The sequence below is a fragment of the Bos mutus genome, chromosome 6 (assembly GCF_027580195.1).
Source record: "Bos mutus isolate GX-2022 chromosome 6, NWIPB_WYAK_1.1, whole genome shotgun sequence".
NCBI classification, from domain to species: domain Eukaryota; kingdom Metazoa; phylum Chordata; class Mammalia; order Artiodactyla; family Bovidae; genus Bos; species Bos mutus.
This window is the reverse complement of record NC_091622.1, coordinates 733,487-747,223: the sequence shown is the minus strand read 5'-3', so window position 1 is coordinate 747,223 and position 13,737 is coordinate 733,487. Positions and strand designations below refer to the sequence as shown.

The 13,737-nt window shown below is 37.7% G+C and overlaps 1 protein-coding gene across 14 annotated transcripts in view; it reads left to right on the top strand.

Moving 5' to 3' along the window:
* PRDM5 (PR/SET domain 5) overlaps positions 1 to 13,737 on the top strand; it is a 255,315-nt gene that overhangs the window by 162,854 nt on the left and 78,724 nt on the right. For 11 of the 14 annotated variants that reach the window (XM_070371912.1, XM_070371919.1, XM_070371913.1 and 8 more), the window contains one exon: positions 13,620 to 13,705. The exons of the other annotated variants lie outside the window; for them this stretch is intronic. In XM_070371912.1, the coding sequence (XP_070228013.1) occupies positions 13,620 to 13,705 (86 nt within the window). The remainder of the gene's footprint in view (positions 1 to 13,619; positions 13,706 to 13,737) is intronic. 14 annotated transcript variants of the gene reach the window in all.

Sequence of the window (13,737 nt, the reverse complement as noted above, 5' to 3'; positions counted from 1 at the left end):
AAGATATTAAGAAGAGGTGGCAAGAATACACAGAAGAACTGTACAAAAAAGATTTTCATGACCAAGATAATCACGATGGTGTGATCACTCACCTAGAGCCAGACATCCTGGAATGTGAAGACAAGTGGGCCTTAGAAAGCATCACTATGAACAAAACTAGTGGAGGTGATGGAATTCCAGTTGAGCTCTTTCAAATCCTGAAAGATGATGCTGTGAAAGTGCTGCCCTCAATATGCCAGCAGATTTGGAAAACTCAGCAGTAGCCACAGGACTGGAAAAGGTCAGTTTTCATTCCAATCCCAAAGAAAGGCAATGCCAAAGAATGCTCAAACTACCGCACAGTTGCACTCATCTCACACTCTAGTAAAGTAATGCTCAAAATTCCCCAAGCCAGGCTTCAGCAGTACGTGAACTGTGAACTTCCAGATGTTCAAGCTGGTTTTAGGAAAGGCAACGGAGCCAGAAATCACATTGCCAACATCCGCTGGATCATTGAAAAAGCAAGAGAGTTCCAGAAAAACATCTACTTCTGCTTTATTGACTATGCCAAAGCCTTTGACTGTGTGGAACACAATAAACTGTGGAAAATTCTGAAAGAGAAGGGAATACCAGACAGCCTGACCTGCCTCTTGAGAAACCTGTATGCAGGTCAGGAAGCAACAGTTAGAACTGGACATGGAACAACAGACTGGTTCCAAATAGGAAAAGGAGTACGTCAAGGCTGTATATTGTCACCCTGATTATTTAACTTATATGCAGAGTACATCATGAGAAACGCTGGGCTGGAGGAAGCACAAGATGGAGTCAAGATTGCCAGGAGAAATATCAATAACCTCAGATATGCAGATGACACCACCCTTATGGCAGAAAGTGAAGAGGAACTAAAGAGCCTCATGATGAAAGTGAAAGAGGAGAGTGAAAAAGTTGGCTTAAAGCTCAACATTCAGAAAACAATGATCATGGCATCTGGTCCCATCACTTCATGGGAAACAGATGGGGAAACAGTGGAAATAGTGTCAGAGTTTATTTTTTTGGGCTCCAAAATCACTGCAGATGATGATTGCAGCTGTGAAATTATTCCTTGGAAGGAAAGTTATGACCAACCTAGACAGCATATTAAAAAACAGAGATATTACTTTACCAACAAAGGTCCGTCTAGTCAAAGCTTTGGTTTTTCCAGTGGTCATGTATGGATGTGAGAGTTGGACTGTGAAGAAAGCTCAGTGCCAAAGAATTGATGCTTTTGAACTGTGGTGTTGGAGAAGACTCTTTAGAGTCCCTTGGACTGCAAGGAGATTCAACCAGTCCATCCTAAAGGAGACCAGTCCTGGGTGTTCATTGGAAGGACTGATGCTGAGGCTGAAAGTCCAATACTTTGGCCACCTGATGCGAAGAGCTAATTCATTGGAAAAGACCCTAATGCTGGGAGGGATTGAGGGCAGGAGGAAAAGGGGATGACAGATGATGAGATGGCTGGATGGTATCACCGACTCAATGAACATGAGTTTGAGTGAACTCCGGGAGTTGGTGATGGACAGGGAGGCCTGGCGTGCTGTAATTCATGGGGTCACAAAGAGTCAGACACGACCGAGCAACTGATCTGAAGTAATACTTGGCAAAATACAATGATTTGCTAAGATTGCATAATTTATATGTGATTCATCTTGAATGAAACTTGAGGCTTAAACTTTCTCCAGTGTATCGCATTGCTGGTATTTTTATTTCTTATTCTTTTCCGTGTTTCTTAACCCTTAGTATTACTCTTGAACTTACCCTAGAATTATATTCCTTCCATAACTCATAGTGTTGAATGATATTATTATGTTGATAAACAAGCAATTGAGGATAAAATCATCTCATCTTGGAAGCTTGAGGGTCTGTAGTTTGTTATTTATTGTCTAACTGAGATCTTTAAATATGGAGAAACTTCTGCGTCATATAATCAACCATCAGCGATACTTTGTTTTTTCGTACCTGGTTCATATCCAGAGCTTCCCTGGTGGCTCAGACAGTAAAGAGTCTTCCTGCAATGCCAGAGACCCTGGTTCGATCTCTGGGTTGGAAAGATCCCTTGGAGAAGGAAGTGGCACCCCACTCCAGTACTCTTGCCTGGAAAATCCCATGGATGGAGGAGCCTGGCAGGTTACAGTCCATGGGTCTCAAAGAGTCAGACATGACTGAGCGACTTCACTTTCATATCCATATCCATATCACTTTCATAGCCAGGATCCGTGGCTCATACAGGTGAGTCATATGGCTCATGGCATTCATATGGGTGAACCATGGATACTCTGTGTTCTGATAGATTACATGTTTTCAAATTCCATTTTATTGATTTCCTCCTTTTATGAGCTTTTATAAATTGCTTAACCTCTTCAAATCTTAGTTTCCTCACCTGAAAAGCAGGCATAATAAAAGCACTGACTTTATAACATGTTTCAAGGTACAGATTAAAGTGTAGGCAGAGAACTTTGCACAGTGCCTAGCCTGGTGTAAGCTTGCTGTCATGTGATCTGTTGCTGCCAACTGTGCTGCGTTTTGTTGTTGTTTTTCCTACTTGTATTTAATCACAAATAGATTCGTACTCCCTCAGTATACTCTCTAACCCTCTAGTCCAAGTGTGGTCATCAGCATCTTTTCGTAACCTTTAGCAGCAGCGTACAGATCATCTCTGGAACACGGATGAGGGTTTGCTATCAGACAGCCTCGTTTGGGTGAGTGAGTGGTGCGTGGACTGGGTTGCCTTCATCGTTAGCGAAGCTGAGCGTTTAGGTCCGTGCCTGGCAGGCAGCTCTGTAATTTATCATCCAGCTTTCTATGCTGGACTGACAGAGATGGCACTCTGAGGGTCAGCTGAAATAGGAGAGCACGTTTTCCTGTTGGTTTATAGCTTCTTAGGGTCAGTGAGAGCCAGGGTTAATTCCACAAGGTAATCCACGGACTGTGACATGAATTCCATCAACTGTTCATAAGTTATGGAAGAAGTTCTAGGAACTGCTTTTGGGCCTTTAAATCTCTGGGCCAGAAGGTTAATTACTTGCCTGCAGTTCCTACCAGCTTTCCATGTTAATAGATACCGGCTGTGTTGGCCCTTCTGTTCTGGTCTTGCTTGAATACTGTTATTTGAACATAGTAATAAATCACTGTCTTAGGAAATATTTAATTTTTTGGTAACTATCTGCTATCATCTTAGAAATACAAAGAGTTGGTATATTACGGTTTGATTATGCTTGGATTTTTAGCCACTTTTTCTTCTCTAATAGTTTTTCCAGTGCAATTTAGCATTCTTTGTAGAATACTTCTTCAAAGTTATGAAAACAATAGGTATAACTAATTATAAGTAACTATAAGACAGTGACAATTATTCATAAACAAAAATAGACAAAAAAGACACTGTATACACAGATGAAAATTTAAACATGTCTTTTCACATTTTTATAATTAAATAACCTCTGTATGTTGAGAGAGAATTTATTTTGCTATATTTATTTTCTAAGTGGTTAATTACTAATATTAGGCCAAACTAAATATTCTTTTACTTACAGGTAATCTAAGAGTTAGCAGAATAGTTGAGTGTAGAATCTGCATAGGAATAAAATTTCTTCTTCATCCCCATCATACTTCAGAGATTGATGTTGAGAGCTTCAGACTTTTCCTAAGAGATCTTACTCATAGGTAAAATCTTGAGCTGTATGTTTAATTCTTATTCTCTCAGTGTGATTTTGACACTTCAGATAATTTTTGATCAACCACATCTGTGGAATAAACCATTTTCCCTTTATTTGTTGTTGTTGTATTCATCTCTTCCCCCGTTGACTTTGAGCTAGTAACAATCATATATAACAAATGAGAGAGACATTCATTTTGACTTTGAATAGTAATGTGATTTTTTTTTAACTTTTTGGAAAAAATATCAAAGGCCTTAGTTTTTTTAATGCAAAGATTATAATGCTCATGTCAAAGTCACAGGCATCCTATCTTAATAGGAGGTGCATAGGAAATAGGGAGGGAGTGACAAGTGTCTTGGAATAGAATGTGATGAACAGTTATCAAATGAACAGCACAGTCACAGAGACTCTGGTAAGAGGGATCGTTTAAAATATACCATAATTTATGTAACTCTATTTTTATTATTTCTTTTTTCTTTGCTTTGTTGGGACCCTCAAAAATGAAAGTGGCCTATGTAACAGTTTTCACTGTTGAAACTGTAATTCAGCATCTTTATTGGTAAATTATTAGCTAGTATTATCAATAGCTGCTGCTGTTAAATTTAGAACGCAGCATATTCCTTTAGGAAAACCAAAGGAGATTTTATTTCCTCTGATATATGCTTCTTCCTACCATTGCTACCATGCCAACTCCCCACCCCCACCCCATCCCCCCAAGCAGCTTCTCTCTGTGCTGTTTTTCTGTAGCTCTGAGTTGTGCCTCAGGCCTGAGGAAGGTTTTATATCTTTTATAGATTTTGGATAAGAGAAGAGTTTCTGGGCTTCTTGCTACTCAAAGTTTTATACTCTTGATTCGTCCTTGCTGGCACTGAAACAGGAAATCCCCTCTGTGTGCAGGCACCTAAGGTTTAACTGCTTCATCACTTCATGACCACTGTTTGCAAAGTACGCTCTTAAATACTGGGTTAAATAAAACTTGGGGGAGAAATTCTTAAAAATGGAAAACTACTGGGTAAAAAGATGCATGGTTTTCCACCAAAGTGTGACTCCCTTATAACAAAACCAAATCAGTGGTTACCTTACTTTACTTAGTGACCTTACTGTGAAGTGTCTCATGTATCAGTGTAGAGAATTCACGTAGGAGTTTTTCTTTCTTGGTCAGAACCTTTAAAACTTTCTTAGTGTCTGGATTGTTTCCGATGCTTCTGCTGTTTGTGGAACAACCTGCTTTGCTTCTGGCAGCACTCACGTCAAGGACCTCAGGAAGGTAGGTGTCTTGGACCCTTCAGACAAATCACACGGAATGGGTGACATTTGTATCTGTTTCCTGCCCAAGCCAGGGCTTCTTGAGTAGGAAACCTTTTACTTTTTCTTCCTGGTTAATTGTATTTTTAAAGTATTCATGAAGTCTTGTCCTTTTTTGTTTTGCATCTCATATCCTATTTTGTTAGCATCAGTAAAACTTTTTGTTTTGCCCTCAACCGATATATAGGTCTGGCTTCTTTTTATTTTGGACTAGAAAGTTAGAACATGGCTCTCCTGTTTAACTTCCTCCCAGTGAACCCCGCCTCACTTGCTTTGCCATCTTTTCAGAAATGAACTGTTGATACTGAAACTGAAGTTTCTTAAGGAAAAAAAAATGCATCTTTTACTTTCTTGAAGTGCTGTAGAAACTTGCATTTTTTTAAAAAAGACTCGATTTGTTTTGGTTCAGTATTTTGGGACGAAAGGTCCCCCTCGATCATCTTTCGATTTTTACATTTTATGGGCCACTTCATTACAAATAGTGAACTCTTTAAACTTTAAAAAGTCCAGCAATCCCACTGCTGGGCATACACACTGAGGAAACCAGAAGGGAAAGAGACACGTGTACCCCAGTGTTCATCGCAGCGCTGTTTATAATAGCCAGAACATGGAAGCAACCTAGATGCCCGTCAGGAGATGAATGGATAAGAAAGCTGTGGTACATATACACAATGGAGTATTACTCAGCCATTAAAAAGAATACATTTGAATCAGTTCTAATGAGATGGATGAAACTGGAACCTATTATACAGAGTGAAGTAAGCCAGAAAGAAAAACACCAATACAGTATACTAACACATATATATGGAATTTAGAAAGATGGTAACAATAACCCTGTGTACGAGACAGCAAAAGAGACACTGATGTATAGATCAGTCTTATGGACTCTGTGGGAGAGGGAGAGGGTGGGGAGATTTGGGAGAATGGCATTGAAACATGTATAGTATCATGTGTGGGACGAGTCACCAGTCCAGGTTTGATGCAGGATGCTGGATGCTTGGGGCTGGTGCACTGGGATGACCCAGAGGGAGGGTATGGGGAGGGGGGAGGGAGGAGGGTTCAGGATGGGGAACACAGGTGTGCCTGTGGCGGATTCATTTCGATGTTTGGCAAAACTAATGCAATATTGTGAAGTTTAAAAATAAAATAAAATAAAAAAAAAAGAATAATAAAAGAAAGTAGAGTATCTCTAAATACTCAAGGAGTAAATGTCAAGTTCAGATTTGTGCTGTCTTTCTAAGATGACAGTGAAATTCCACAGTATTTGATTAATAGCAGCATCCCAGGAGTAACAGTTTGGGGTTCAGTGAAGTGGGGTTTTGTGACTCTTTTGGCTACAGGGAAAAAAAAAAGTATTTCAGTTCATAGAAAATTGCCAAGAATGAATTTGAGCTACTCCTGTTTCTCAGTGTAGCATTTTACTTCTCTCTATACTGTACTGCTAATTTATTAAATTTCTCCATTGGTTAAAGGGATTAAAATGGTGAAATTGGAAAAGTGCTTGGGTAATGGTTATACAATTCTAATTTTTGGTTTAATTTTCATTTAGAATGAGTCACTTCGATGTTTTGTAACAATTTTGTTAATAGAAATATAAGAAATATAATTCATAAATAGAAAAATAAGCCAATCCTGTGATATTCATGGAAAACAAATAGCAAGTTTTAAAGAATTCCCATATAGTATATATATGTTAAAGTTCAACCATGTGGAACCATCTGACAGTATTTTTCATGAAACATACACTTCTGAGGCTTGCTTTCTTCATTTGAAATTGCCATCTCCAAAACTTGATTTTTGTTAGAAAAATAAAAGTAAAAATTAAAATTATGACTCAAAACTCCTTAAACATTATTTAATTCAATTATTTAAATATTATTTAATTTGAATTCATCAAAAATGAGAGTTTGACCTTACTCCATCTTAAATTACATTTTCTCTGTATATATATCTTTTCATGTTTTCAGAGTTATGGGAATTCCTGAAATCTATATAGGTATTAAAAAATATACTGATAAAATAAAAGTTAAAGTTATTAAAATGCTTCCTGGAGATGGTTTATTTTGATTTTAATAAAAATCTCTTAGAACATTTGTTGACGTTTTATGCTTGTTTAAAAATCTCTAAAACTGTAGGGCTCATTAGCTGTATACTTTTTTAAAAAAAAAACAGTATGGTAAAATATACATAACATAAACTTTATCATTTTAAGCGCTTTGTTCTGTACATTTTAATTTTCAGATGTCCAGATTATTAAGTCTTTTGCATTCAATGTGTTTAGTGGCATTAAATAAAATTTAATAAATTTCTGATAGAGTGATCAAGTTCGTGTCTAAATTTAAATCCATGGTCTAAATTTAAGAATATCAAAATATCTAATATAGGTATATTGAAGTTTGCAAGATTTTTATTTACTAACTTTTGTTGCATAAATACAGATCTTTAGAAAGGACTTGTCAAGGTGGACATTGGAGTGATTACGTAGCAGTAGATGGATATTCAGTGATTCGGTGGCTTTAAGGCTTTTCCGTTTATCATGAAGTTTCATGCTAACCTGAATTCCCTTCACAGATTTTAAGATTCCATTTTATTTTACTTTTTTTAAACTTTCTATTTTGTATTGAGGTATAGCTAATTAACAGTGTTTTTATAGTTTCAGGTGCACATCGAAGGGACTCAGCCATACATATATATGTATCCATTCTTCCCCAAACTCCCCCGTTTTAATATTAGCATGTTAATCCTTTAGTGAGGCCTGGAGTTCTTCTGATGTCTTTATAGCACAAAAAATGGTAAAGTCAATAAATTATAATCCTAATGGCATACATTAAACAAACAACAATGGCATATATTAAACTAGAATCAGATTTTTCCTGTTGTGTTTGACCATATGTGCCAGTGAATGGTTTTGGTCATAGTGTGTTTTCTTTGTTAAAGATGCATGGTAGTGTGTTTGGGGACCAGGCGAGACTCTGGGTACTTCATGTGGCATCCATATGTCCCCCTTTCATTACCACCAGCTGCCTTTGCAAAGCCATCTGCAGTTTTTGGAGTTCTTTTCTAAATATCCACACTCACCCCCTTTGTGTATTTCAAGTACTTTTAGGCTACGTCCATCTCAGATGTGGCAGCAGTGGGAATTTGGGGGAACCCATTTCAAGTCCAGTAAGTTAAAAAGCTTGTAATTCTACAATAAAGAGTTACAGAAAAAGTCACTTAAATTGGCATCAAGAAATTACATTCAGTTCTTTTACCTTTCCTAATGACCTTTCCTAAGTTCTTTGCCTGTCGTCACCTACCAGAGGTCTTTCTTCAATCCATCACCTTGTTTTATTTTCTTCTTACAGTGTCAGTATCTGAAATTATCTTGTTTTTTCTTTACCATTTTCTTGTCTTATTACACTAGTAAAATTGAAGAGGCAGTGATTTTGTGAATATATTCGCAACTGTGTTCTTAAAGCCCAGGGCAGTAAATAGAAGATGGTGTGTGCTCAAAAAATGTCTATTTAATGAATGAATAAATTAGCTTCCAGGATTATCTACTTTGTGACACCTGTTCAAGTCAACTTAAAATCAACCTTCTACAGTTGTCATCATGTTTCTTTGTGTTCCTTGATGTGTTTGAAGAAAACAGAAGTGGACTTTAATGATATTCAGTGTCAGAATAATTTAAAGAAGCAGAATGCAAAACGCTCATCTATTTTCCTTAGTTAAGTGAAAACATTTTGCTGTTAGATATGCTTCAGTATTATTCATGCTACTACGCTCATTGAATCTTAGCTATTGGTAGCTAAGTCTCATAATGTAGTATGGGATGTTTGCCAATACTATTTTTCCTTTCTAAATGTTGAAGGTAGTTACTTAAATGTGGTTCTCAAGGCGTAGTTCAATATTATGTCAGTATGTGCATCCACTTGGGATCTGCTTTGAGATATAACATGCATTCCTAGCCTGCCCCTGACTTTTTCCTGATGAGCTTTGATAACTAAAGGAATGCCTCAATCTCCCAGTCAGAAAGATCTGGTCAATGTCAGCTGTAATTGCAAGAAGCAGAGTTTTTGACAGTAACTTTAGAAACTCTAACCTCATTTATATAAAAACTAGCCATATTATTAATTTATGTGATGGTCTAAGGGTTAAATATTAAGCATTAAAATTCTGATTCTACTGTTTAACAGCTGTGTCATCATGAACAAATCACTTATCTTCCCTGTGCCTTACTTTCCTCACTTGTAAACTCAAGCTATGAATTCCTAGATCATAATGTTGTTACAAGAAATAAAATTACTAATTTACCTCAAGTGTTCTGAACAGTATGTTTCAACCATTACTTTTCGATTTAGGTTGGTTTTTAGCTCAGTTTTTTTTTTTTAGCTAAGTTTCAGATGAACTAATTTTCATGTTAGTGAGAATTTGAACATTGCTATTAACTTATGCAAAATGTGAACAGTCAGTCTTCAAATCTACTAGAGATGTTTAAAAATAATCATTGTTTGGATTCACATCATATTGTACATCAGAGCTTATATACTGGCAGTGATCATGTAAGAAAGAAAGATCTATATTCTCAGAGTTAACCAAAATTGAAGGATAATTTCCACTCACACCATAATAATTTTATGTGTAGACAAAAATATTTCCTGGAAACATACTCATCACAGTACTTGCAATAATGACAGAAAATATCACATTCATAATGTGAAAAAAAAAACCTAGAAATAACAGCTTGTCTTTAATTTGAAAGTTAGACAAATGGCTTTAATATTTAGCAGCATGTTGGCTTGTACAGGTAACATTCAGCTTCTGATTGTATGAGAGAGCAGATAGCTTTGTTCATGGAGTCTGAGAGAGGCAGGATTGCTTTAAACATGCTCCAACCAAAAGGGTGACAGCTTAATGTAGTCTGTCAAGGCTGATTCTCAAACCACACACTCTGGTTTTTAAATGAATTTATCAAAGCCATTTACCCAGTGACAGCCTTTAAAACTGGAGTTAAACCCTGGGGTGGTAGAATGAGTGGAGTGGAACTTACTCAGTACCCAGACCTGTCAGCTCAACATTGCAGGATCTCAGGGTTGGAAGGAGGTAGAAACACTGATAGTCTAGAGTACTGGTTTCTCTTCTGAGCATTCTACTTAGGTCTCAGGGACAGCAGACAGAGAGACATCAATAATGATAATAATTGCCTCCATTATGAACAAGGTGATTCTATGAGTTTGCTAGTACTGCTGTAACAAAGTACCGCAAACTGAGTGGCTTAAACAACAAAAATGTATTGTCTAATACCTTCTGTTATGGAGGCTAGAAGGCTGAGATCAAGGCATTGGCATGACCTCACTCCCTCTGAAGGCACCAGGGAAGCATCTGCTCCAGGATTTTCTTCTGGCAGTTCTGCTGCGGCAGCGTAACTCCACTCTTCACAGGGCCTTCTCCCTGTGTCTCTGTCTCTTCATGGGTATGTTCTTGTATGGACACCAGTCACATAAGGTTAGGGATAACACAACTCTAGTGACATTTGCAACAGCCTTATTTCCAGATAAGGTCGTTCTGGGTGCTGGAACTAGGACTTTAATATGTGCATTTTTTTTTTTGGAGGAGAGGAGCACAGTTCAATCCGAAATAGGTGGCCATACATTTTTATTGTCCCAACTGGATCAGTTGTGTCAGTGAAAAGGAGTGCTATTAATAGTTGTTCCATGGTTGCCGGCACAGAGAATGCTTTAAACAAACATGAATGTTTGGTCAGAATATCTTGGAGATAGGTAAAGTTTATTCCATTTTTCAGAGGTTCACTAAGGTTGCATGGCTTCCCCAGAGTTACACCTAGAAGAGGATGAGCAGTATTCAGACTCAGAACAATCAGACTATAAAAGAGGAGAAAAAGCTCATGTCTGTAGTGGAAACTTCTGTGTTATGACACCAGTTAAAATAGGGAATTAACTTGTTTTGCCCCATTCTCTAAAATTCCTTAGCATTTGTTATCTCATTTTCCTTGCTTAATCAATTTTGGCTGTCATGAAAGAAAATAATAATTTGATGTGTTTCATTAAGTTTAATTCACATAACCAACAACTATAAATCTTTGATTCTTTCATATTTTTCTGGCTATTCTATTTGTATTTGGAGAGCAATCACACACATAAAGTTCTGTCTTTGATACAAAGAGAATAGCTATGAATATTAAGTTAATTTATGATTGCTAAAAATTTCTGAAACATCTTTACCAACAATTTTACTGTTTATCATGCTTTATCTGTAATCTAGATTAATTTAATTGTTAATAGATAAGGAAATATTTTAGCACTCTTCTTAAGAAGAAAATTGAAAATCTAAAATGTAAAAGATTTTACATTGAAAATATAAAAAGTTACTTCCTTTTCATACTTTGTGAAGAAGGAAATAAAATTATCTGGACTTCTGTGATATAGGAGTTACCTCCATGAGCATTAGCAACTTGCTGTTTTCTTCCAGTCTTTTTTCAGTGAGTTTGCATTGTTAAAGTTCAGTGATTACAAAATCAATAAATGATAATTTCTGTTATTACTTCTGTCACTGATGCTCTTACTATTATGGCTGATGCTATGAATATTTTTTTCATTCTTGTCGTTGAAAAAAAAATTTACAAATATCAGAGAACTGAAAATAATAAAACTTAAGAGATTAGATGTAGGGAGAAGTAAGTAAAAAATGGCTATTTAAGTTTCTCATTTGGTAAGTGGATGAATGTGGTATAACTAATCAGGACAGGACACACAGGACACACAGTGGCGGAGGATAAAGTTCATTAATGCTGAATTTTAATTGTTGGTGAAATATACAAATGAAGGTACCCAATGGGTATACAGATAGCTCAAGATAGGAGCTCAACAGAGATCTGGAATGAAGATAAACATATGCCATCATTTTAGGGTTAAAATAGGATTATCTTTTCCTAGTTGTTCAAATAAACTGGACCCTACTAAGTCTTTTTTTTGTGTGTGTATGAAAAGCCACACCTACCCAGGTTCACAGCCATAATAAAGTCAAGAACTCTCAGTCAATTTACTTAGTGCAAAAGTTGATTTTGTCTCCCAGAAAAAAATTGGTAAGCCTAGATAGTTTGTTGAAGAGTTCTGTTCCAGTCTGTGCTGCCTTTGTTAGTTTTAGGTTTTTCTTTCTTCCTCCTCGAGTGGTTGTCATTGTTTCACACTGTCCACTTGAGAGAGAGTTCAGAGGGAGTGTCCTGGGTCTGTCTCAAGGAGAGGCTGGGGAGCTGCTGAGCTGGAGACTCTGCCCCAGTTATTTGCCAGTGACGTTACTGTCGACAAGGGTTCAGAGAGCAGGGCGAGTCCCCCTGTGCCTCAGGGCCTCCAGTCCCAGGAACGTGGCTGGACACTTTGTAAAGCAACTGGGCAGAGGTCAGGCAAGGCCGTGACGAGAAGGGACCATTGGTTTAAGCCCCAAGAAGTTCATTGTCGACCTGGTGGACATGTTCACTGGCGTGACTCAAGTAGCCTGTGCTTGAATGAGACTGAGTGAGAAGAGAATCTAATGGGATGTAAGGGAGCAGAGGACCAGCATACTGCTTGTCCAAAGGCCTGTCTCTGAGGGGGAAGGGGAGACAGAAATTTTACATGTGCTGAAGGCACATGTTTTATTGTATTGATGTCTGCTTGCAGCTGGGATCTAGCATCCTGTCATGTAAGTACATTCTCATTTCTTCATACTAGTGATTTTGAGTTCCTGTCCATTCTGAATAACTAAGCTTTGACAAGTGAGTAGCTTCACATTCGTCCTGGAGATTAAATTTTGTCATTTTTTTAATTTTATTTTTTACAGTAAAACTTTTTAGAAATTGTGATGTGGATGAGTATGCTTGCTTGTTTTAAAAAATGGGTTTAGCTGTTTTCTAGATATAACCTCTTCTCACTTGTAATAGAAAGTATGAATCACTTATTATTTAGTTTAACCAGTTCTGTTTAACATATATCAGATTTATTAAATCCTTTTAAAACTCATAACCTTATTGAGGTAGACTATGAAATCTTTTTTAAAAAACAAAGTATCAGTGAAACAAAGATCCCTATTATGTTCAGTACAGAGTGCATTGATGCAAAATCTTTTTAACAAATTCTTATAATTAGGAGATTTAATTTGGTCTGAAATATTAAAAGGAAAGGGCTTTCCTGGTGGCACTAGTGCTAAAGAACCTTCCTGCCAGTGCAGGAGATGTAAAAGATGCAGGTTCGATCCCTGGGTCAGGAAGATCCCTTGGAGGAGGGCACAGCAACTCACTCCAGTATTCTTGCCTGGAGAATCCTGGGCTCCCAAGGAGAATCCCAGGCTCCCGACGAGCCTGGTGGGCTACCATCCATGGGGTCACAAGGAGTCAGGCTTGACTGAAGTGACTTAGCAAAGGGAGTGAGCCTGCTGCTGGTAAATGTGGCTGGTATCTGAGTGCAAGAAGTGCTCCGGGCTCACTGCCTCTCCACAGGAGGGACAGCTCTTCCTCTGCCCTGAAGTGCCCCTGGGGTCGCCTGGCCCTGCCTGAGTCTCTTCTTGGCCATGCACTAGTGTTTGCGAAGGCCTGGTGCAGGAGGAGTGATAGTACGTGCCTGCTTTGTTGCTGTAGACTTTTCTGACAGGAAGCCTGCCTTTATCTTGTAGGTGAGCGTCCCTATCAGTGCCCTTACTGTGAGAAAGGATTCAGTAAAAATGACGGCCTGAAGATGCACATTCGTACTCACACCAGGGTAAGAATATTCTATCTCATTTCTTATAAGAT